The sequence below is a fragment of the Phyllostomus discolor genome, chromosome 8 (assembly GCF_004126475.2).
Source record: "Phyllostomus discolor isolate MPI-MPIP mPhyDis1 chromosome 8, mPhyDis1.pri.v3, whole genome shotgun sequence".
Classification (NCBI taxonomy): Eukaryota; Metazoa; Chordata; class Mammalia; order Chiroptera; family Phyllostomidae; genus Phyllostomus; species Phyllostomus discolor.
In genome coordinates this window covers 22,995,687-23,018,051 of record NC_040910.2, presented here as the reverse complement: position 1 = coordinate 23,018,051, position 22,365 = coordinate 22,995,687, and the positions used below count along the sequence as shown (strand labels likewise).

General features: G+C 38.7%; 1 protein-coding gene across 1 annotated transcript; it reads right to left on the bottom strand.

The window, feature by feature from the left end:
* Positions 1–11,124: 11,124 nt before the first annotated feature.
* On the bottom strand, positions 11,125–19,772 carry NPY1R (neuropeptide Y receptor Y1). The gene is made up of 3 exons (XM_036031943.1): positions 19,080–19,772; positions 12,980–13,824; positions 11,125–12,858 (listed from the first exon to the last, which is right to left on the bottom strand). Exons 2-3 carry the CDS (start codon positions 13,673–13,675, stop codon positions 12,400–12,402), a joined length of 1,155 nt encoding a protein of 384 aa, XP_035887836.1. The 5' UTR covers positions 13,676–13,824; positions 19,080–19,772; the 3' UTR covers positions 11,125–12,399.
* Positions 19,773–22,365: the final 2,593 nt, after the last annotated feature.

Genomic DNA, 22,365 nt, shown 5'->3' with positions numbered 1-22,365 from the left:
GTTTTGTCCAAGAGTGATACCTTATATAATTATCAAACTATCATGAAAGGAGAAATTTGACATTGGTGCAATGCGTGTGTATAGTTTTATGTCATAAAAGTTTGTTTGGAACCTTAGAAAAATGCCTTCATTTTTTCATAATTAGATGCCTTTCCACCTGTACTATGGGCTAAAATTTTTACATGGGGCTGAAATTATAACAGGAAAAGACCTGTTTTTGAATAATGGGCTTACTTCGTGGTCTGGCTGCCATATTTAGCACTGCTCGAGATATTTTCAGCTTTAGTTAACTTATATCCTCATTTGCCTAACAGCCTGATTTTATCCTATTTTTTTTAGGTAAATTTGCTGGCAAGGGAAAGTATTTGAGAAGTCCATTAAAATACTTTTTGAGTAGTAGAATTAATACTTGAGAATGTGCCTACTGAGGTCAGAACAGGTGTTTCAAATTCTATCTGCAATTGACCCTTGAGCAGAGGTTAGGAGCACCCCCACAATTGAAAATCTGTGTGTAGCTTAGTACTCCCCCAAAACTTAACTACTAAGAGTCTACTGTTGACCAGAAGCCTTACTGATAACATAAACAGTTGGTTAACACATATTTTGTGGGTCATATGTAGTATATACTATTTTCTTCCAATAAAGGAAGCTAGAGAAAAGAGTTATTGAGAAAATCGTAAGAAAGAGAAAATGCACTCTTGGTATTGCAGGTCTTGATAGAGAAGTTTCTGCTTATAAGTGGCCCCACACAGGTCAAACTCAAGTTGTTTCAGGGTCAACTTCACTTTAAATTTACAATTTTCTTTCCCTCTAGCTGCTCTTCAGTCTTACCTGCTTTAGCATTGCTTGGAGCACTTTTCTCTGGCCTGCTCTTGTGAGAAGTCTATTAATAGCTCAGTCTATTGCTATTGCTGGTCTTTGACTTTGGTGGAAAAGTCAGTGCCTGTGTCCCCCTTCCCCCCCCCCCCCCCCCCCGCCCACGGAGAGCTGCTCACCTTCAGCTGCCTCCACAGTGAGTGTGAAGGACTATGTGGTAGCAAGGGCAGGCTGGAGCCCTAGTCCCAGTAGTAGTAGCATCAGCTAGATGGTGCTGCTTAGACTCTGCTAAACCCCCAATTTCCCCATCTCTGAAAAATGAATTACAAATTCAAGGACTTCCAAGACACTTTCTATGTTTAATTCAATAATTCTGTGATTTCTGTGACTTCCCCAGTTCAGCTGGAGCACACAAAGTTAATCCTGGAACCAGTAGTTCCCAAGTTCGGGATGATATCAGGGGGAACATAGTTCTACTTCTTTGAAAGGAGGCAGTTGATACACTGGAGACATCAATGATAGCCTGAATGATGGGCCAAAGAATCTTACTAGCTGTGAAAGTCCAGATGGACCACGGCCCTGACCCTTGCACACTCTAGGCTAGGCAACTTTGTCATGCTGCGAGCACAGCCAGAGCACGAGCAGCAACACATTGATATTCCCCTGCTCAGGTGCCAAACAGCTACGATAACAGATGATGTGTGGTGCAATAGGAACGTAGGATTTAGAGCCAGACCTTGGTTTAATCCCAACCCGCCTCTCAGTAGCTATGTTTATAGATAGATAAATGGGTCAGGACTGAAGGAGGTCCAGGGTAGGCAAACTCCGGACAGAATTATGAGAACAAGCACGGAGGTAGGTTTACCCTGTCCCATTTTAAACTGCCTTCTGGACAGAGATGCTCCTGGACCCAGAGGTGTGGTTTCCAGCCAGGCAGGAGTCAAAGGCCTGAACGTGAACCCTGCTCTTAAAAAGCGAAGTGAAGAGAGGGTAGTAGAATGACTTCACAGCAGGTAAGTACAAGCCATGAGCATCACTAAATGTTAGAATCATTTATAGTTAGAATCATCTATAGTTAGATCTTCAGGTTTGGGAAGAAGACTTTAATTATGACTTGGTCCTTAATATTCCACTATATCCTGACCAGTGAATGTCAACTCCCTGTGTCTATATCCCTAGTCACGGGTGATTCACTATCTCCCAGAATAAATGGCTTCATCTTCTGCCTAGCTAATTGCCATTCTAATTCTGTCCTTTCTAATTAAGGACTGTATTTAATTTTCTTATACTTTTTTGTGTAATAGTTTGAGCAGGCACTAAAGGGGATAACAGGATAAAAAACATTAGCAGCTCTTGCTGAATCTTGGCCTAATGGTTGGACAGTATCATAATTTCAATGATTTTATTGATAGAAATGATTTAATCCTAGAAGCCATGAATTGCTATGGAAGCAATTCTTGGTGAGTTTTTTCTTTAAACTTATTTTGAATTTTGTCACCTTAGAGAGAACTGTTTAAAAGTTCTCAAAAGTTTTGGAAAGATTCCAGAATAAGTGGGATATATATATATACACACACATTCACACACATGGTTGGATGTTTCTCTCAAGCTCTTGCTTGCTGTGTGAAATTGTTCCCACAGCCCTGGTAATGCTCCTTTACTTTCTCATTAAAAGCAAAGTACAGACGCATACTGTATAGAAGAAACAGCTTTAGTAAAAACAGCTCATCCTGGATGGAACCACACCTACAATGTCTGTAACTGTATTTGCAGCCTCCCAAATGATTAAAAGCTTTCATTTTCTTCCTCTCTCGGACTGGAGTGTTCTTTTGCACTAATCAATCACTGCTTCCTTGAATAGATAGAGATTATATTAAGGCCAATGAGGACTATTAAAAATGAAGTGACTATATTTCAGAAGAATAATTTGTGTTTTCTACAACTCCACTGCCATTATATTTTAATATCTAGTACACAAGCAGCAGGAGCTCGCTCTCACTACTCAGCCCTTCAGTCGTGGCCGTCCAGGAAGAACAGGCATTATTCGTCCCCCCACGCGTGTGGTTATGGAAGACGGCTGCAGGGGGTCAAAGGGTCCAACTCTGAAGGACTCATCCATCTAGAAAACTAAAGATATCTCAAAAGGCATATTTACACACACTAGCCTAAACAGTGAACATTATCATAACATTATATGAAAAAGAGAATCTATGAGTTAAACATGACTCACCTTTTTAAATAAAAGTCACGAATTTTGTTCATGAAAACAGGGCAGTAGAGAATTTGAGAGGGAAATCACCGGAATCAGACAGTGCTGAGTTTGAATTCTAACTTCACCATATGACTCTGAGCTAGTTCCTTGTTGTTAAACCTGAGCCTGTAATTATATGCTTGAGGATAAGGCTAATGCAAGTATTTCACCTCATTAAATTCTTGTGAGGAGTAAGTGTGATAATGTACAAAAATTATCCTCTATTGCCCCTAACACATTCTAGTGAGTAATTTAAGCACTGTTATATTATTGCTTAATCCTGGATTCTAGAAATAGTTATTTTTTCTGCTATATGCTAGATTCTGTGCCAGGTACTGGAGATGTAAGAAATTATGTTCCTTGCTTTATTGGTTTTCAACATTTTTAATAGAGAGAAGAGAAACCTAAACAAATGGCATCTAATGTGACAAGGGCAATGACAGGGGACATGAGAATATCGCCTAGGGGGATCAAGGCAGAATTGAGAGTAAGACAACATTAAGCTCTTAGAAGCTTTTGTAATTGAAGTCTTGCCATTGCTTTATTGGGCTTCTAGAAAACTTTCTGATCCTTCCTCTGCTCTGATAGACTGCCTGGATAAAATTTCTGGGACTAAATTATGTGCTTCTAAAATCTGTCAAAATTTCTCCCAGATGTCAAGGATGCTGTCTAGGCACTACCCTAGTGGTTGTTATTAAAGTAGTGTCTCCGATGCATTTCCAGGACTGTCAGGGAGCTCTGTGGGGTCTCTCAGAACTCTTCACTGATGGGAGGGCATTGTCATCTCCTATGATGTAGTGGTTTAGCTGTGGCCTCCGGAGTCAGGCCCCTGGGACTGCCTCTGGCTCTGGTTTGCTGGGTGCAAATACTCACTTCCTCTGAGCCTCAGTTTCCCCCCTATGGAATGGGGAGCATAATATTGCCTATCTTATGAAATTTTATGAAGATTAAAGGAAATAAAATATGTAAGGCACTTGATAGATGTTAAGTGTTAAATAGAGTTGGCTGTTGCTCTCGGTTGAAGAGCTAAAATCTGTTCTTAGTTCAGAAGAGTCATTTTTTTTTTTTTGGTTTGGACTGTGACCCAATAATTAGAATAAAAAGGGAGAACAGCTCTAGGCAAAAGGGGAAAGTCCAAGGTGCTGAAAAGAACACCTCTATTTGTAATTTAGTTCTTTTCTATTTCCCTGGATGATGAAGGGTGAAGGATACTCCTAAGTGTCCAATTCGATCAGGCCTGGTTTCCATTTACGTTATTGTGATAGCTCTATTTTCTGGGAACTTGTTCATAATGTTCTCATTTAATGTGTAAGTATGCTTTAGTTCCGACATAGTGTGCTCCTGGTTTTATGATCAAACCTGTTTCCATGCTGCCCATGGTTTTATTTTTTATTTATTTGTATTTTAGTAAGAATCTATTGGTTTATCCATTTTGTCAGTTTTCTTGCAAAAAGATTCTTGTGAGAATCAGCCAGAACTAAATGAAAACCCTTTCCTAAATACCCAAGACAACAAAGAAAGAAAGAAGCAGGGTCTTAGAAGATGTATCACCCATAGAAATGATCGATAATAGACTTTGGACACAGGAGGTTGTGGGAGTGTTATGTATACTAAAATAAACATGCTGATTAATGAAAATCTCCCTCTTCACGCCTTGCCTGCAAGCTCTTCATTGTTAGTTCCACCAGCAGCCAAGCTGCATTGTCATTTTGTAATTTCTAGTGATCATTGTCTGAAATGTTTTATTGTAACGGAAAAAGCAGCTCCAGAATCACCAGCCACTTCCCACCATGTAGCAACAAAAAAATCACACACTTGGTAGTTTCTAAAATTATACATACATATACACCATTTCGTTACTAAACCCAACCTATGTGATTTTTGTCAGTTCTTACTCCCAAATTCTTATGATATTCCAATTCGATGGTATTTATGTGAGGCTGTCTGTTTAAGTAGGCTCCTTTTTATTCCTTTTTCCCCCCAATGGTAGTCTACGTTCCAGACCATTCTGTGTTCGTTTCAGAGGTATAGCACGTGGGCAGAAAACATGCGGTTCACAGCGTTTCCCCCTGATGCTTCAAGCAGCCACCTGACCCACACACAGCTATATTTTAGCTTTTTCAAAATTGTAACATGCTACACCCATACAGAAAAGGACATAAAGTATAACTGAATAGCATAAGGAATAATTGTAAAGAGAACACCCAGGATGAGAAATAAAGTAGGCTACACTCCGAGACGCCCTCTACTCAGTGTTGCGTCCGGAGCCCGTTCCGCTCCGCCTCGAGGTGACCATCGCTCTGACTTCTACAGTAATCACTTCTCTGTAGTTTCCCCAACTGTGCGTGCAGTTTTTAAAAAAGTAGTTTTGTGGTGTTTTTTGGAAGTTCGCGTGAGTAGAATCATACAAAATGTATTATTATATGTCTATTTCTATTTATTCAATATTATTTGTGGAAGATTTAGAATACAGTCAGAGTTTATTTTTGTTTTATTGCTATAAAATATTTTAGTCTATAAATATACTATGATTATTTATCCATTCTACCATCTTTGGACATTTGGATTATTTCTAGATTGAGATACTTAAAAGCAATGATACTGTGGACATTCTTTTACATGTAATGCATTCTAATCCAAAAAGGCAAGAGATTTTGTGAGTTCCGTTCTTAGGGCTGAAATTGCAGGATAGTAAGACATGTACATCTCCAACTCTACCAGCTAATCCTAAACTGTTTCCCAAAGTAGTTGTACCCATTCACAGTCCTGCCAGCAGTGTGCATGACTCACACCATTCCCATTTTCGCTAACCTTACAGGTGTATAATGACATCTTATTGTAATTTGAATTTGCCTTTTCCTGATTACTAAGGACACTGAATAACTTATATTTTTAACAACAATTTCAATTTCTTTTTTTGTGAAGTTCAAATATTTGGTCCATATTTCTACTGAGTTTTCTTGTCTTTCTTAACAGCATTTTGAATAAAATCAGGATACCAGTATTTTGGTTTATTTTTCCAGCTTTACTGAGGTATAACTGACAAATAAAACTGTGAGATGTTTAAAGTGTACAGTTAACACTTTAATATATGTATGCATTGTAAAAGGACTCCCGCAATGAATTAACATTCCATCACCTCGTGTTTCCCTTCCTTGTTTTGTCAGAATATTTAAGTTCTCCCTTTTTTTTTCAGTAAAATTCAGTTTTACAATACAGTGGTATCAACTATAGCCACCATGTTATATACTAGATCCTAAGACTTAATTCATCTTAAACTGAAAATGTATGTATCCTTTCACTAACCTCTTCCTGAACTTCCCCCACCCTGCAGCCCCTGGCAGTCACTCTTCTTCTCTCTTTTTGTAGAAGTTGTTTTTTTTTCTTTTTTCTTTTTTAGACTCCACACATAATTGATACCATGAAGATTTGTCTGGCTTATTTCACTCAGCATATTATGCCCTCCAGGTTCAACCTTCAACCACGTTGTCACAAATGACAAGATTCCTTCATATTTAAGGCTGAATTTCATCATCTTTAGCATTCATCCATTGATGGATGCTTACGTTGGCTCCATACCTTGGTTTTTATGAATAATGCTGCGATGAATATTGGAGTACAGATATCTCTTTGAGATACTGGTATCATTTTCTTTGCGTATATACCCAGAAGTGGGACCATAGGGTAGTTCTGTTTTTAATTTCTTATGAAAGAAATACTACATACTATTTCCACAATGGATGTACCAATTTACATAACCACAAACAGTATACAAGAGTTCTCTTCATCTCTTTGCCAATGATTACCTCTGCCTTTTTGGTATTAGACATCCTAACATGGTGATATTTCATTGTGGTTTTGGTTTGCATTTGCCTGATGATTAGTGATGTGGAGCATCTTTTCATACACCTGTCGGCCATGCGAATGTCTTCTTTGAAAAAATATCTATTAGGTCCTTTGCCCATTTTTTAATTGTTTTTTTTTTGTTACTATTTCTTTTAATCTATGTGGATCTTTAAATTTGGCTTTTATGTATTTTGTTAAAACTTGGTCAATCAACTGTAAAATTTTGGTCAAGCTCCTAGAGGTAAAAATAAGGGGCCCTCCTGACGACTGGGTCCTCCTAAGGTTTTTAACTCAAAGCCTTGTCCATGCCAGGCTTCCACCAATTTGTCAATTATAGTTCCGGTTTTTTTACACCAGCACTTGTTTCCATGGAGGTTTCACTTAGCAGTTTCTGCTACGGTAAACCGTGATTCTCTGTATCTGCCTGTCTCTTAATTTGGGGGCAGCAGTTAGTTTTATGACCTCACATCTCTGATAGGTATCAGAAGAATCATTCGGTTTTCAGTTTGCTCAGCATTTTACTTGTTTAAATGGGGGACAAAGTCCAAGCTCCTTACTAGCCAGACTAGAAACCAGAAGTGGGGGTGATGAAAATGGTCTGGAATTCTAGACTGATGATGATTACACAGGTCTATGATTATACCAAAATCCACTGGAAAACGCTTTCAAAAAGTGAATTTTATACTATGTAAATTATATCGCAAAAGACAATGAAGAAAAAAAATTGGCCAGAAATACAAATGATCTTTTCAATGTTCATTCCTGATGCCAGAGCAAACAGAACCTTAGGCAAGGCTAAAGATAGTCTTGTAATAAAATATACTTGTGTTTAAACTATGACAAAAAATGCAGCCCATAATGTAATGTTGCTAGGTGAGGGGGCAGTTGTATAATTCCATCAATAAACTTTGCTTCAGTATGTTTTTTGGTTTGAGTGGAATATTGCTCACCTTTTGTGAACATCAACAATTTTAATTGCGTGTCCTCTGTGTTCTCTCCCAAGCAGGATTCCCGATTTAGAAGTCAGGTAGGCAAAATCTTTGTTCTAAGTCTGTTCAGATGACAGTTCCCCAGTCAGTGACTAGAGTGTGAGATCATGTAGGGCTATGCGTGTGGCTCCAAAAAGGAAGGTTGACAGAAACCTGCTGAGGTTTCAAACCCCACTAACTTATTGGGAAAATGATCCTAGAGGACGACTGAGGTATGGCTGGGAAACTAAAAAGACGAGATCATAGATGGAGAGCAGATGACAGGTCATAGTGGGGGGAGGTTCCAGGGTGGAGAGGTTGAGCAAAAAGGGAAAAGGACTCATGGACATGGACAACAGTGTGGTGGCTGCAGTGGGGAGGGGGATATAATGACTGAATGTTAATGGAAAAAATATAATAAAGATAAAAATATAGTAAAATAAAAAGATAAAGTACAACATAGGAAATAAAGTACATAATATTACAATAACTGTGTATGGTGCTAAGTGGGTACTTGAAATATCAGGGCACTACTTTGTAAAGTACATGATTGGCTAACCACTATGCTGTACACCTGAAACTTACACGAAACCCAGGAAGGCAGAGGAAATGGAGACCTGGAGAAAAGGAAAAAAGATCTGCATTGATCATCCTTGGGTGGAACAGATCTGTGTCTCAATACTGCAATTCTGCCTAAATTGCCATGATTAGGAATCTGGTTACATCTCAGAGAATGGCTTTGAAAAATATCTATTTTTTATCCTTCTGAGGTTGTTTAGAATTGGAGCAGGTCTGGATTCCAAATAGGGGACATGAGTAGACCCAGTAACAGAAAGATTGGAGAGGGAGAGGTGGGGGAATTCAGGCAGCCTGGCACCTCGGGAGATTTTCAGTGTACGTTACAGACTCATGGTCAGAAACTAAATTGCCTGGATTTAAATCCAAGTGCATTTAAATCCTGGACTTAGATCTGAGCTGTTATTTGGTAGTTGAGTGACATTGGACAAGTCACATAACCACTCTAGGCTTCATTTTCCTTGTCAGTAAAATGAGGAAAACAACAGTAGTACTTTATAGGGCAGTTTGCCATAGTACTCTCTGTAGGTAATAGTTTCTATAAGAAATCAGGAAATGAATAGCAATAAACATAAACTCACTGCAGAATTATACATTTCTATATGTATATGTATATGTATATGTATATTCATACCCATACAATATAAATGTAAACATATTGATAAAGGAATCATCAAATGAAAGAAATTTAGGAAATCTTATTAATTTGCCCTAGAAAGCTATGCCTCGTTTTCAAGGGCAGACTCTTTTAAGCCTAACATATTTCTGAAGGATCAGAGGGATAAGTAAATGAAGAAAACATGGAGACTGTGACAGAATGTGCATGTCACTGAGCAATACATTCTCCAGCAGAATCCCAGATTGCTGAGAAAAGCAAGCCTGGCTGTGGCGAAGGACTCAGCAGTGTTCGTAAACTCACTGAACTGCAGTGAGGGAACAAGGCCCAAGTTACCCCGAGGTCCCCAGCTAAAATCAACAGCTTTCTAACACTTCTACTCTGTGTGGAGACACACGTTCACTGGAAAAATATCTGTATATTTACTTGTGAAATTTTGAAATATATAGTATAATATGCATTTATATTTTCTTGGAAGCTTATGGTATAAAAAAGGGAATGAGAATATCCAGTTAACAGTAAATAAAGTTAATATGAATAGTCAAATTTTATTTTTAGGTAGAGTCCTCCAATTCAAAAGAGAATTTATGGACACAAATAATCCAAGTGACCATTTTCTCTCAACTCTTCCACTTCAGTCCATTTTTTTATGGCAGCCAAACTGGGAAAGAAGGCAGGTGGTGTTGTTATGCCCTGAAAACGTCACTTGTTAAGACATAAAAGAGTGATTTTTCTAAAACCCTACCTTAAGTCCAGCTCATTGTTTAGTTTACCCATACTGGACAGACCCAGATTTGATGTCTGCTCCACCTGTTACTCAGTGTGTAGCTCAAATTTTTCAACATGAGCTTCAGTTTCCCATCATAGGAAGTGGCCAAATATTAGTCACAAATTTTGTACTTGTATTAAGTACAAAATACTTAAGTACTTGACATAATACTTGGCACATACTGTTTAAAAATTCTAGCTATTATCATTTTATTATAAATGTATATAAGCTACCTTATAGCTATGCTCTTGTACTAAGCCCATAATTTATTTGCTCTTGGGTTTAAGAACACGCAGTGGTTCCATAGTTTGCATGTAACGTGGCATTTATTTTTTTGAATTTTGATGGATCTGTTGGATGGATCTGGATGGAACCTAGGCTTTACTATTTGTTCACTGACATCTTTTGATAAGAGAGGAGAATTTAATATTAAACTCATTACTTATGTAAAGCTAAGGAAGCAGCAGCCTACATAGTTGAATGAAAATCCTAGATATGGCCATTTTAGGAAATGTGCTGAGGATGAAGCACCTCCCTATCAAGGCTTTTCTCAAGTGGTGATTTGTTTCCATAGCACCCAGGTAAACAAAGACAACATTTCCCAATAGACCCTCAAAGCAGAAAAACATTAAGTAGTTTAAAATTCCAGGTTTGGGTAAAAAAGAAAATGATATTTTGCCATCTATTATTAAAACTTGGTTTTAGAATTTTTTTCTTGTTCAGTTAAAAAAAGTAATTCTTAGGCTGTAATTTAAATTCATGTTAACATTCAATGTTAAAAGTTTGATATTTGCTTGATTTATAAGACAAATCATGCAAGGTTCTAAAATCTACAAGGTCCCTTTTGCTTAGTTTGGGAGGAAAAAAAGAACATAATAAAAAAGAAAAAAACATCTCGTTGGTAGAGGTAAACTTAGGAGCAGGAGTCCCAGAAAATGTCAGGATGTGAAGTCAATATGCTCATAAATGAGAGAGAAGGAAGTTTAGTCTTTTTTTATGTATTCATTTGTTTTTAGAAATATGTAATTTTAAAAGTCCTAAGGACTGGGCACTGTGCTAAACACATTGGGCACATAGAACCATGTAAAACCGTCCCTGCCTTCAGGAAGCTTCAAGAAGCAAAGGAAAAAGACTGGGCCATCCACAGTTATACCACAGCGCGGAAAATGTTTCGCTCCCAAGCGGACATAGGGCGCCGTGGGAACACCATGGGAGGGGAGACGTGGAAACAGGAGGAAAGAAGTAAAGAAAATGAAGCTGCAGAGAGACACAAGAGACTCGGAAAAAGCAACAGCAATTTTAATAAAGAAAATGTCTCACCTTCTGAAATCAACACATTTAATACTTTGTTTATATACTACATCAAAGATAGGTCTTGTTCTTTAAAATATCTTTTCTCCAAATGATTCTGAGGCTCAATCACGATGACAAGGTACAGGAAACTGAGTATATTAACAAGACACGGCTACTCAGGACTCTACATTGTCCATTATTTAAAAGACTCCACGAGGTACAGTTTATACAGGTTAGCATGGGCTATGTGAGTGTTTTCAGTTTTTAGGTATTTATCCCTGCTAGCCAGGGTGAGCATTCTTTTAACATTGTACCTTGGTGTCCTTTTTTGAAAGACATTGAAAATGAGTCACTATATAGGCACTGATGTATGGAAAATACACTTAGTGTTTTTATACACTGTAAGCTGGAAATTGCATGTATATTTATCTAGAAAGCTTGACAAACACCAAACAGTTTGTGAAGAATAGAAAACCTCTTGCCTGTCCATTCAAATACATATAATCCAACTATTTGCAGCATTATCAATTTAATTATTAAACTGATTACTTTGAAATCCTTTGGTTGGATACCAAAATAGTTTTGAAATTAGGGAACTGCTTTGCCACTTAATTCTTGTGGGTGCCCCAATCCCCCTGGCATTCACAGCTGAGAAATATTTATATCTTTATGCATTTTTATCATAAGTGTTAATTAATTAAAAGCAAATTAAATCCTATCCTAAAATTTTTAAAAATGCAAATCACTCCTGGACAACTTTAGATTATAGGTATGCAAGACACAGACTCTCTTTTAGCCCCACATCCTAGATGCTATTTGCAGGTTGCCACCTCTGTAACAGACTGAAACAATGACTATAGTTAGTTACATCAAGATTGCTCAATCCAGTGGCAGTCTAAATGTCACAAAGGATGGCTCAATCTAATTAGAGTGTCAGGTGCAGTGCTCCTAAAGTCATCAATAGTAATGCTTCAAAGAAATTTCATTCCAATAAATACAATATAAAAAAAATTCTATAATATATGCATACATTTACAAAAAGCACTTCAAAGGTGTCTGGTCAAAACTATTGCCAGAAGATTCCAAAGCCCATACATCTTGTTGCAAATGTAATTATGACAGTTACAATAAAAGCAGTGGAAAGCAAGACAGTAAAATCTTGGTCTTTCTTCAGTGATTTCAACCCCAATCCTTGGTTGAACGGGTAGTGAAAGTACGCTGCAGGTTGTGCTTTTTTGAAACAGATGTCAACTGGCACCATGTGCTACAGCAGTTTCAGATCGTGATCGTTGTTGTTAATTTTTTTAAATGCGACTGGGCTTGCTTGCTTCAAAGAAGTCTTAGAAACATCTGTGTGCATGGTAGACATGGCTATGGTCTCATAGTCATCATCCCGAGACCGGAAATCACAGAAGTTGAAGAAGAACTGCAAGTCTCTCTGGAAATTTTTGTTCAGGAATCCATAAAATATGGGGTTGACACAGGTGGATATCATCGCCGTGAGGTGGCAGAGCAGGAAGAAGAGGTTGTGGTTGCACATAGAAATGATGTGATGGTTCCAATCGAACACGGTGTTAAAGATGGTGAGGGGTAGCCAGCAGACGGCAAACGCTACCACAATGGACAGCAGCATGATGTTGATTCTTTTGGTTTCACTGGACCGGTACTTATTGTCTCTCATCTTGTCCATCATGTTGTTCCTTCTTTTTAAGCGAATATATATCTATAGAGAAAAGGGGGGAAAGTGAGCTCAAATAAAACCAATAAAACCAATTATTGAATGGGGAATTCTTTGGAAAGAAGGCAAAAATGGAAATGGTGGGAGGAGAGAGGAGTTTTCTTACCTTGAAGTAGCAAATAAATATAAAACAGAGTGGGCCGAAATACTGCAGCACCAAGAGGAGAGTGGTATAAGACAGCCTATGAGAGTCCGACGGAAATTTATCAAAGCATACGTATTTGTCCTTGAACCCATCGAGTGTGACATTCTGGAGCGGTTCATCACTCAACACTTGATAGATCAGGAAGGGTAAAGAAGAAGCCACAGCAAGGAGCCAAATGACAGCGATAGCTACATACGCGTGCCTGTTATTTGGTCTCCATCCTCGTGGGTTGATGATCAGCTGATGTCGTTCCACAGCAATGAGAACCAGAGAGAAAATGGACACAGTGATTGAAACGCACTGCACAAAAGGATTCAACTTGCACATGGCTTCGCCAAAAACCCAGTGGTCCATTATCGTGTAGACAAACGTGAAGGGGAGACACATGATGGCAACAAGCAAGTCTGAGAAGGAGAGGTTCACAATCAGGATGTTGGTAACATTTCTCATCTCTTTTTGTTTCAAGATGATTATGATCAAGGCCAAGTTTCCAGTGACCCCAAGAATTATCACAGCTCCGTAAGCTAGAGCTATTACAAATATCATGGCCAAGGGCAGATGACAATGATTTTCAAAAGCCCAAAATTGGGAATTATTCTTTGAAAAATTATAGTAGATTGAATGATTTTCAACCTGGGAAAATATTTTTAAATCCATTTTGATTGCTTTAGTTGTTATAGATTACTTTAGACAAATAGATGGTATGTTTCTTCAAAGCAGGTCAAATGTTCAGCTTATTCTTATTCCCCATTGGCATCCACTTATCAAAATTATTCTGAATTATTCATTTCTTTGAACTGAACAATCTGTGAAGAGAAAATGACCAATTGCGTTACTAATTTTATTGAGGGCAGGCAAAATGAATTCTGACTCATAGTACCATTTAAATTGAAAACAAACAAAATGAAATCTGTATAAACATTTTTAAAATAGCAGAAACAGCGTAAACATTTTGAAAAAATCTCAATATTTTTCATTGGGCTTGCTTACACAAACATAGTGGTCTCTAAATTAGTAAAGTGTATGTAAATCTCATGTTCAAGATCTTACATAAACAGTACTATCAGCATATTTCTAAACACTGTAAGAATATGAATGTATAACAAAAAACCTTAATGTACAGCTTAAAACATAAGAAATATATATGAAACAAGCAAAGTAACAACACAACAAAAACAAAACTTCCTAATCCTTTCTCTTACTATAGAAATGAAAGAATTCTTGTAAAGGTCAAGATGTAATAATATCTCCATCATACACTGAACTGCTCTTTAAGGCAGACATTACTTAACACAATATATTCAGAAGGAAATGATTAATACAATGAAACATCAGGGAACTGTCATATGAAGGGTTGTTGAAGGAATAGAAGATATTTAATCCAGAAAAAAATTAACAGGGATGGTAATAGATGTCTTTTCATCTTTGAGTGGGCAGCATCTGGCATAGGAATCTAGGCTTAGAATATTATGTCTAACTACACAAGTTAGAACCAAAAGAAGTATATTATATTTCAAAATTTTTCATACCATTATGAGGAACAAATGTTTAATCAAATGGAATGAACTGCCTACTAGCAAGTATCTATACAAGAAAGTTAATGACCACTACATGTAAGACTTTCTAGGAGTTCTTGCATTTGTGTAGGATAGCTCTGAAACTCTTTCTAACTGTAAGATTATATAAGTTTCTTAATATGTCAGCAGCTTTCAAAAGATTTCTAAGATTCTATTCTTATAAATATCCTCCCTCCTCTCTAGAATATATACAGATACAATGCAGGGGTCTAATTTTGGTCATAATTTTGATCTTTCACAGCACTTTTACCAACAACACAAATTACAGACCATAGTTTTGTAAAAATTAAAAACTCCTTTTTAAAGCATCTCTGATTTTCCCTAAATTACTAAGTAAATAAATGAGGTGAGACTTCTTTGTTAATTACCAGGCCATTGTGCCTATGTTAAGAAAGGGAATTCCATTTCTTTCCCTCTTTTTTGAGAACAATAAAGGAAATCATGCAGATTTACTTCCATTGAAAAGGATATAAGACATTTAATGAACCAACAATATGTTTGCTTTTTAAGTAGTGTCTCTAATGAAACTTTCCTTGAATGTTTTTTGCCTTCTACAATGTGAACTGCTTTTTAGTATACAACCAAAACTTGAATTTATAAAACATAAAGAATAAAAGAAAAGTTGTTAACATTAAGTGAGAACAAAAGTATTAAGACTGGGAATGGTAGTAGACTGATTTCTAATGTGAATGTAACTAGAAATATGGCTCTTCTCTCCTCTAGGCCACATCCTGTTGTGACTCCTAAACTTATGTGGTAATCACACTTTTTCTCTCAAGAATACCAAAGGCAGAGAGAATTATCTATGCCTCTAAGTTTCTGAAAACAAGCCTTGAAGAAACAAGTCATCTAAAAATCCTTTGGAAATTTCTCACTTAGGAATTCAAGAAAACTCTGCATCATGCTTCATATGCAAGTTGTTACCATGATACTTACAAAATAATTGTGAGTTTTTCCTCCTTATTAAGAGTAAAAATAGCTGAATAGGAAAGTATATCTTCTTTGTCCTGTGACTTCTCATGGCCCCCTGTCACCAGTTACCAGCAGGTGAATAGATACCCAGGTATGAGATTTGGACTATCAACTACATGCCTCAGCCTGATGCTTGAAGACCTCCACAGTATGCTTTCTTCTGCCTTTCACTCTTTGCTCTGATAACCCCACTGTGAACACTCTGTTCCAGGTAGGCCAGTCTCTTCTCAGTCCACCAGTGCACTCGGCCTGTTTGAACATCTGCACCTTCGCCCCTGACATTTCTTCTTGTGGGTGTTCTGTCTCATCACCAATGCAACCTCTACCCATTTTTCAAAGCACCGTTTAATCCCTCAAATCCTTAACTGGCTCCTCTCAGTTTTCAGATAACCTCTTTAAAGTAGGTACTGTGCATACCTCATAGTACCTTGCAAATATTAGATTTAGAATAAAAACGTGACACAGTAGATGTGTGGTTGGAATAGCAGGTTCTTCCATGAGTTAGTCTTACCATCAGTAGCTGAATTCTATCCCAGTCCTTTCACATGCAAAATGGGTGCTAATTTAATAGATCTGTTATTAGGTCAGGTACATAGGGGAAAAAATGTTGCACTTTGGGTTAAAAAAGAAATTGTTTATGAAAGAAAATTCATTTTTCCAATACATACTTACTGAACACTTATTTTGTATCAAGCATGGTGTTAGTGGAGACAGTGGTGACATTCTCATTGAGTTTCTAATCTTGTGAGCAGAGAAAGACATAAATAAAACAGAGTACGCCTGATGACGGTAAGTGCTATGGAGAGAACTAAAGCAAGGAAGGGGACTAAGATTGTTAGGAGTTGCACTTTTTTCCTGGGTGGTAGAAAAGGCCTCTACCTGCCTGAGGGGATGTGAGTTAAGCCTTGACAGCGGTGAGGGAGGAGGCTATGCAGAGAGCTCAGGGACTGCATCCCAAGTGGACAGAATGTAAAATCCCTAAGACCTCGGAGTGTACCTGGTGTGCGGGACAGCATTGGAAAAGGTGAAGAGAGGAGGGGCAGACTCTGTAGGGCCCTATTCTATGGAACAGTCTTTGACTTTTTCCTCTGAGAAAGATGAGGAATCCCTGGAGAGTCTTTGGTAAAGGATGCAGTTACATGACTTGTTTTAAAATTTTTACTCTAGCTGCCGTTTTCGACAGACTTAAAAACAGGAAAGAAAAGAAGTAGGGAGATTCATTAAGAGGTCAGTGCATTAATCCAAGTGAGAAATTATGAAGGTACAGACCGAAGGTGCAATGGAAAGAAAAAATGGAAATTTTACATCCACTGACTTTGACAAAATTCAGTATGTATGGAAATTAACACAAACATTTATTAAATTATTACAATGTATGGGCTACAAAGATAGCCTTCCAATAGGTGAGTTTAGGTAAATATACTGAAACTATAATACCTTTGAAATTATATGTGGTAGGCACTTCCTGTGAGGAATAGCAGGGTTCTTACTAAGAAGTTAACTGAGGTATAGAGAAAATGTGAACTATTTTTTTAAGTATTTGCAAGCCTCCTTTGCTAAGTGTATTGTTGGATAATCATTCTAGTTGGATAAAGCAGTTCCCATTGGGTTAAGATGTATATATTTTCAGCCTACCTTAGTGTAATTTCAAGACAGAGTAATTGCCAGAAAGCAACAATACTAGGAGGGAAAAAATTTGCATGCATTATCTTTGCAAAAATTATTTATTATTCCAATATATATTTCTAAAATAAGGCATGCAACTACAGACACTGCAAAAATTAAAGATCGTTAAATCTCATTATCACTATCACATGCATTTATAGACAAAACAGAGACACTGCACACATCGCCAGCTGGGAAATGAGCCCCTTTCCAAAAGCGCATTTCTTTCTCCTTTCTAATTAGAACACTGGCCTTTCACCACTCACTGTTTTAGTGCTGTTACTACTTGAAAATATTGCTTCTATATTTCATAGCCTTATGCAGATAAAAATTTTTTTATATACTCAGATTGGCTGTGCACCTCATTTCCTTTGGAAAAGAAATATCAGTCTTGTTACATGCAGTCTCCCAAAGTTACTGCGAGTTTATCTCCATGAGTTGCATATTCCTGGTTCCTTCCTCTTCAAGGAGGGCTTGTTCAACAGACCGCTGCCTTAAAACACTAAGGAAGGCTGATACCATGAGAGTCACTCACACAGAAGCTCTGATCTGTGGTCATGGGTGGGAAACTGGTCTGGATAGCTTTCTGCTGTCTTGCTTCACCAGGGAGGCAGCCTGGGGTCTTGGAACTCGCAGCTACTGTTTCTCCATTCTGTCCAAGCAGAGAGAGACCGACAAGCTCTGCACTTACCCGTGCATGCATGCCACTTAGCAAGTTTTGCTTTCCCCTAGGATCCAGGTGGACATGGCATATCTGAGAGCACTTAAAAAAACAAAAGTCAAATCACACTCTGTCATCCCCTAGGATTTTACCGTGCAGCGAGCGTGCTTAGGCACCCACCGTTTTCATATTGTGTAACTAGGTGAATTGCCCCACTTTTGCCTTATTCCTAACACCAACCCCCACGTCCCCTCCCCCCACACACGCACACTTGCCACCCATCTATTAGGGAACATCTCTAACTATGATGGATGATGAGAGACTGGCAAAACGGAAAACCATCCAAACCAACCAAAAACAAACTCAGTTCGTTTTGTTCCAAAATCAGTCCTTAACGCTTTCGCCCCTCCAGTCTACCTGGGGACCTGGAAGACTCTTAAATCACCTCCACCTCAGCCCAATCCTCTAAACGAGCTGGCTGCCAACATCACTGTTCTAGAAGAAGCTGAAGTGTTAGATGATTAGAACTGGGGAATAGGGGTAGAAGGCTCAGGGTATCCACCAGGGCGCAGCGATAGACTGGAGGGCCCAGCACAGGGGGATGGGGCTCGATTCCAGCCCAGCCGGGAACCCACAAGTGTCCCAAGAGACCACACCTGCGCTGGGGTCCGCGGCCTCGGGGACTAGCCGGGACCTCAGCCTGACACGTGCCGAGAGAGGGGGCTGAAAGCCGAGGACCCACCAAGCGCCCGCTCCCCAGACCATCCCAGTACTGGTTCCTCCGCGAAAACTCCAGTCAGCCACCCGGGCAGGGGCTCCAGCCAGCTCCAGAAAAATGCGGCAGATGAGCAAGGTGAGGGGCAGACCCACTAGGGCACCTGTCCACCCCTCGGCTTTCTTAGGAGGGAACTCGGATCCCGTCCAGAAATCCTCGGGGAGCGGGGTGTGCGAAAGCCGCAGGTCCTGGTCACCTACGTCCCCACACCCCTAGACTGGAGTCCTGGAACCCTGCGATCCCGACCTACCGGCACCAGGACCTGAACAGAAAGGCTGACTGCTCGTCCCAACTCAGTGCCCCAGGGCCAGTTTCTGGCTCTCGTACATTTTTTTCTGCCTCTCTCATCCTTCACTCCATCAGTGAGTAATTTCTCAAAAGTCCCTTGCAAGGTGTGAACTTGCAACTTACCCTCCGCTGGATTTGTCTTTTTCGCCCCCGTTCAGTGAAGCGGGAAGGATGGCCACGGAAGGGAGCAGGGAGAGGAGAAAAGAGCCGCTGCTATTTCTCCTGCTCACACCCTAAAGATTGATGAAGATAAGCAGAGACGCCCCTTAAAGCCGAACTCCACCTCATCCCCGGATCACGTGACGCGCCCCAAGAGTCGCGCCTAGAGCTCCCCCCACAAACACCTCTCCTTGGCTTACCCCTCGGGGGTGCGTTGCCTAGCCGTTCTGGGCAGAAATGCAATGAAATCGACACATTCTTAGACCCGGACGCACACTGTTAGACCCAGACTCACGACGCAGAGGAAAGTAAGCACTCATCCGCACCGTCAGGGACTCTGAGAAGGCGAGGCAATTTTACAGGGCTTCTCAAAAGTCGGTGCCACTGGGTTCTTTGTTTGCAGGTCAGTGCCACCTTGTGGCCGAAGTTTCGCCCCTCCGAAAACCTAGAGCGTGAGCCCAGCTCCAGAACCGAAGAGACTGTTGTTATTCATGGGATGAGAAAGAATTCACAGAGACAAATGCCACTATATGTTTCTTACCTCCTCTCTTCTGACGTTCCAGTATTTTTTATGCTGGTGCTGACTTCTTTTTTTCCTCGCTTGAAAAGTGAAGAGAAGACCTTTGAAAAACAAAAGAAGCGAGTCGAATGGAGAGCCTGGCCTTTTAGCCCTTTTCACTGAGAAAATACATTGAGTCAGATTTGTTCCCAGCGCCTGGCTGCTTTTCTTTTCTCTTTCTTTTTTTTTAAGGGGAGCACGATGAACAGAACATTTTCTTGGTGGTCAAAAAGAGTCCATGACATTTCCTTGGTGCCTACTCTACTACCGCACTGAACATTATGAAGAAAAGAGCAGAATGTACGCAGACCATTGATGATGCAAAGCCATCATGATGCCAGATGGTTCGGGCTAGTTAATGATCTGCTGATCTCAGACCTTTTACATAGTTCCACTCTACTTTGAAAGTCAAAGCTGTGTAATTCACACACAAACACACACACAAATTATTTACTGGTATAGGTAAATAAGACTTCTTCCACATCAAACTGCCAAAAAATTAAAACCTTCCTAATATAGATACAGGGCACTGCCCAGGATATGTATAAAGGTTTTATTACGTAACAACTGTGATTGCATTCTATCTTCAAAACTAAAAAACCCAAAATTCCAGGATGAATGTAATTGCCTGAAATTTATATTGTTAAGTGTTTTCTTTTCCTGGTTGTTAGGCTGAATAAACACTATTTAAACCTCAATATAAGCCATAGCTCATTTATCTGTACAGACAATAATGCACACAATCTCTCCTGTTCTGTTGCAGGAAAGCTTTTTCATTAACATTTGTCATTAGACATTTTTATATAATTGCAAAGGGATATGATCAAGAATTAAAACATGATTGTGTAATAAATATACTATTACTATAATAATAGATATAAGCATACATTTAAAAGTGTCCCATTAATAATTACACAGTAAAATAGCATACATATTTTTCCTCTTCTCTTTTTTACCAAGGATGAAAATTAAGGCATAATTTAGGAATTTCAATTCTTTTAAACAGTAATTACTCATTTATGTGTCCACTCTATTTGCCTAAGTCACATACTGTTCTTAGAAGTTTATCCCAAGGTTCTAATCATCAAGTTGGCTATTTATAGACTGCTGCAAGAATTACAAGTGAAATAATTTAATTCTTTATGAAGAACACATCTTATTAAACATTTTTGCTACACCAGCAAATATTCTGGACTTGAGAACATAATTTGGACACATTTGAATAGAGTGTCCAACCCGCGGCCTGCAAGCCACGTGTGGCCCAGGATGGCTCTGAATGCAGCCCAACACAGAATCACAAATTTACTGAAAACCCTTTTTTTCTCATCAGTTCTTGTTAGCGTTTGTGTGTTTCATGTGTGACCCAGAGACACCAAATGGTTGGACATTACTTTCTGTATTTTCCAAGAATGCTAATAAAAACATGCCTGAATGACTGTGGCTGCCGTATTTTGTCACCTTACAAACTTAATTTTTATAAAGTGTCCCCACCAAGGCAAATTTATAAAGTTGAATTCTTTTTTTTTCTTTTTTCTTTTTTTATTTTAATCAGTGTTCAAGTAGTTTTCTCCCTTTTACCCCCATTCCAGCCCACCCACCCAACCCTCCCCACTTGCCTCCCATTACCACCCTATAAAGTTGAATTCTTGAGCTAGTCATATCCAATACTAATCTTTGAAAGATCATTCGTCTCTAAGACTTTTTCTATGTCAAATTTTGTGATACAAGGAAAAATAATTTTGCAACAGTAAAATTATTTAATTCTTTAGAGTATCATTTACTAAGTACTCCTTCCAAGTATAAGATAGAAATATAGAGCATAGTATGATTGCTAAATATAACACAAGATCTTTTAATGTAATCTTGGAAACTATGAAATAAACACATCTTAGTTCCTCAGAAGATATGCACCCAAGAGTAATCTGCATTCCTCAAAAGATGTATTAAGAAGAAGATATGAGTTAAGTAAAGATCATTTCTTTTTCTAGTCTTAAGTGAATAGTCAGTAACATACTTTCCTATTTGCTATTCAAACTAGATAAACACCTTTGCTAGGGAGAGAGAATTTTTTGCATTTTTTGTGTATTTCCTTCTATAATTTGATAACAGCTGGACCTATGAACCATGACTAGGAGAATTAAATCAGTGACCTATTCTCATGTTCTCTTGGGCAAATCATCTTGTTCTGTCATTTAAACAGAGAGATAGAATCTGCTATTGAATCTGTGTAGATCTTAGTTTTATCTTTTAAAAATGGAGCACTTTTATGGGCGTACTCTTTAAATTCCATGATCCAGTAACTGTCTAGATCCAAGTGTGTCACTATCCTTGGTATAATAACTTATCCACTGTAATTACTTTATTGATCTCCTGGTGAATTTCTGCTGGAAGGTTAAGGTTTCTGAAATGCTGCTAGGATCTGATACAGGAAAGTTACAACAAATGGTCATTCAGAAAAATCTTGACAGTCATTAACACTCCTGTAACTGGACATGCAGCTAGAAAACTGGAATGTAGATGACACCGATCACAGAGAAATTCCACTGGGGTCGAACTCACTATGCTGCATGTTGGTGAATCAGTTCACAGTCCATGAATTAATTAGGTGCCACTTTTCCCTTCTTTCTCCGACTTCCCTGCTGCCTTTCTTTAAATCTACGATGCCATAAACTGCAAGTTGCAATGTTATTT

What these genes read in the sequence shown, in the direction of transcription:
- NPY1R (XM_036031943.1), bottom strand. Translation starts at nt 13,675, where the DNA reads ATGGATTTAAAAATATTTTCCCAGGTTGAAAATCATTCAATCTACTAT. An exon ending in TATTTATTTGCTACTTCAAG is followed by an intron (nt 12,859 to 12,979) that starts GTAAGAAAACTC and finishes TTTTCTCTATAG; the next exon opens with ATATATATTCGCTTAAAAAG.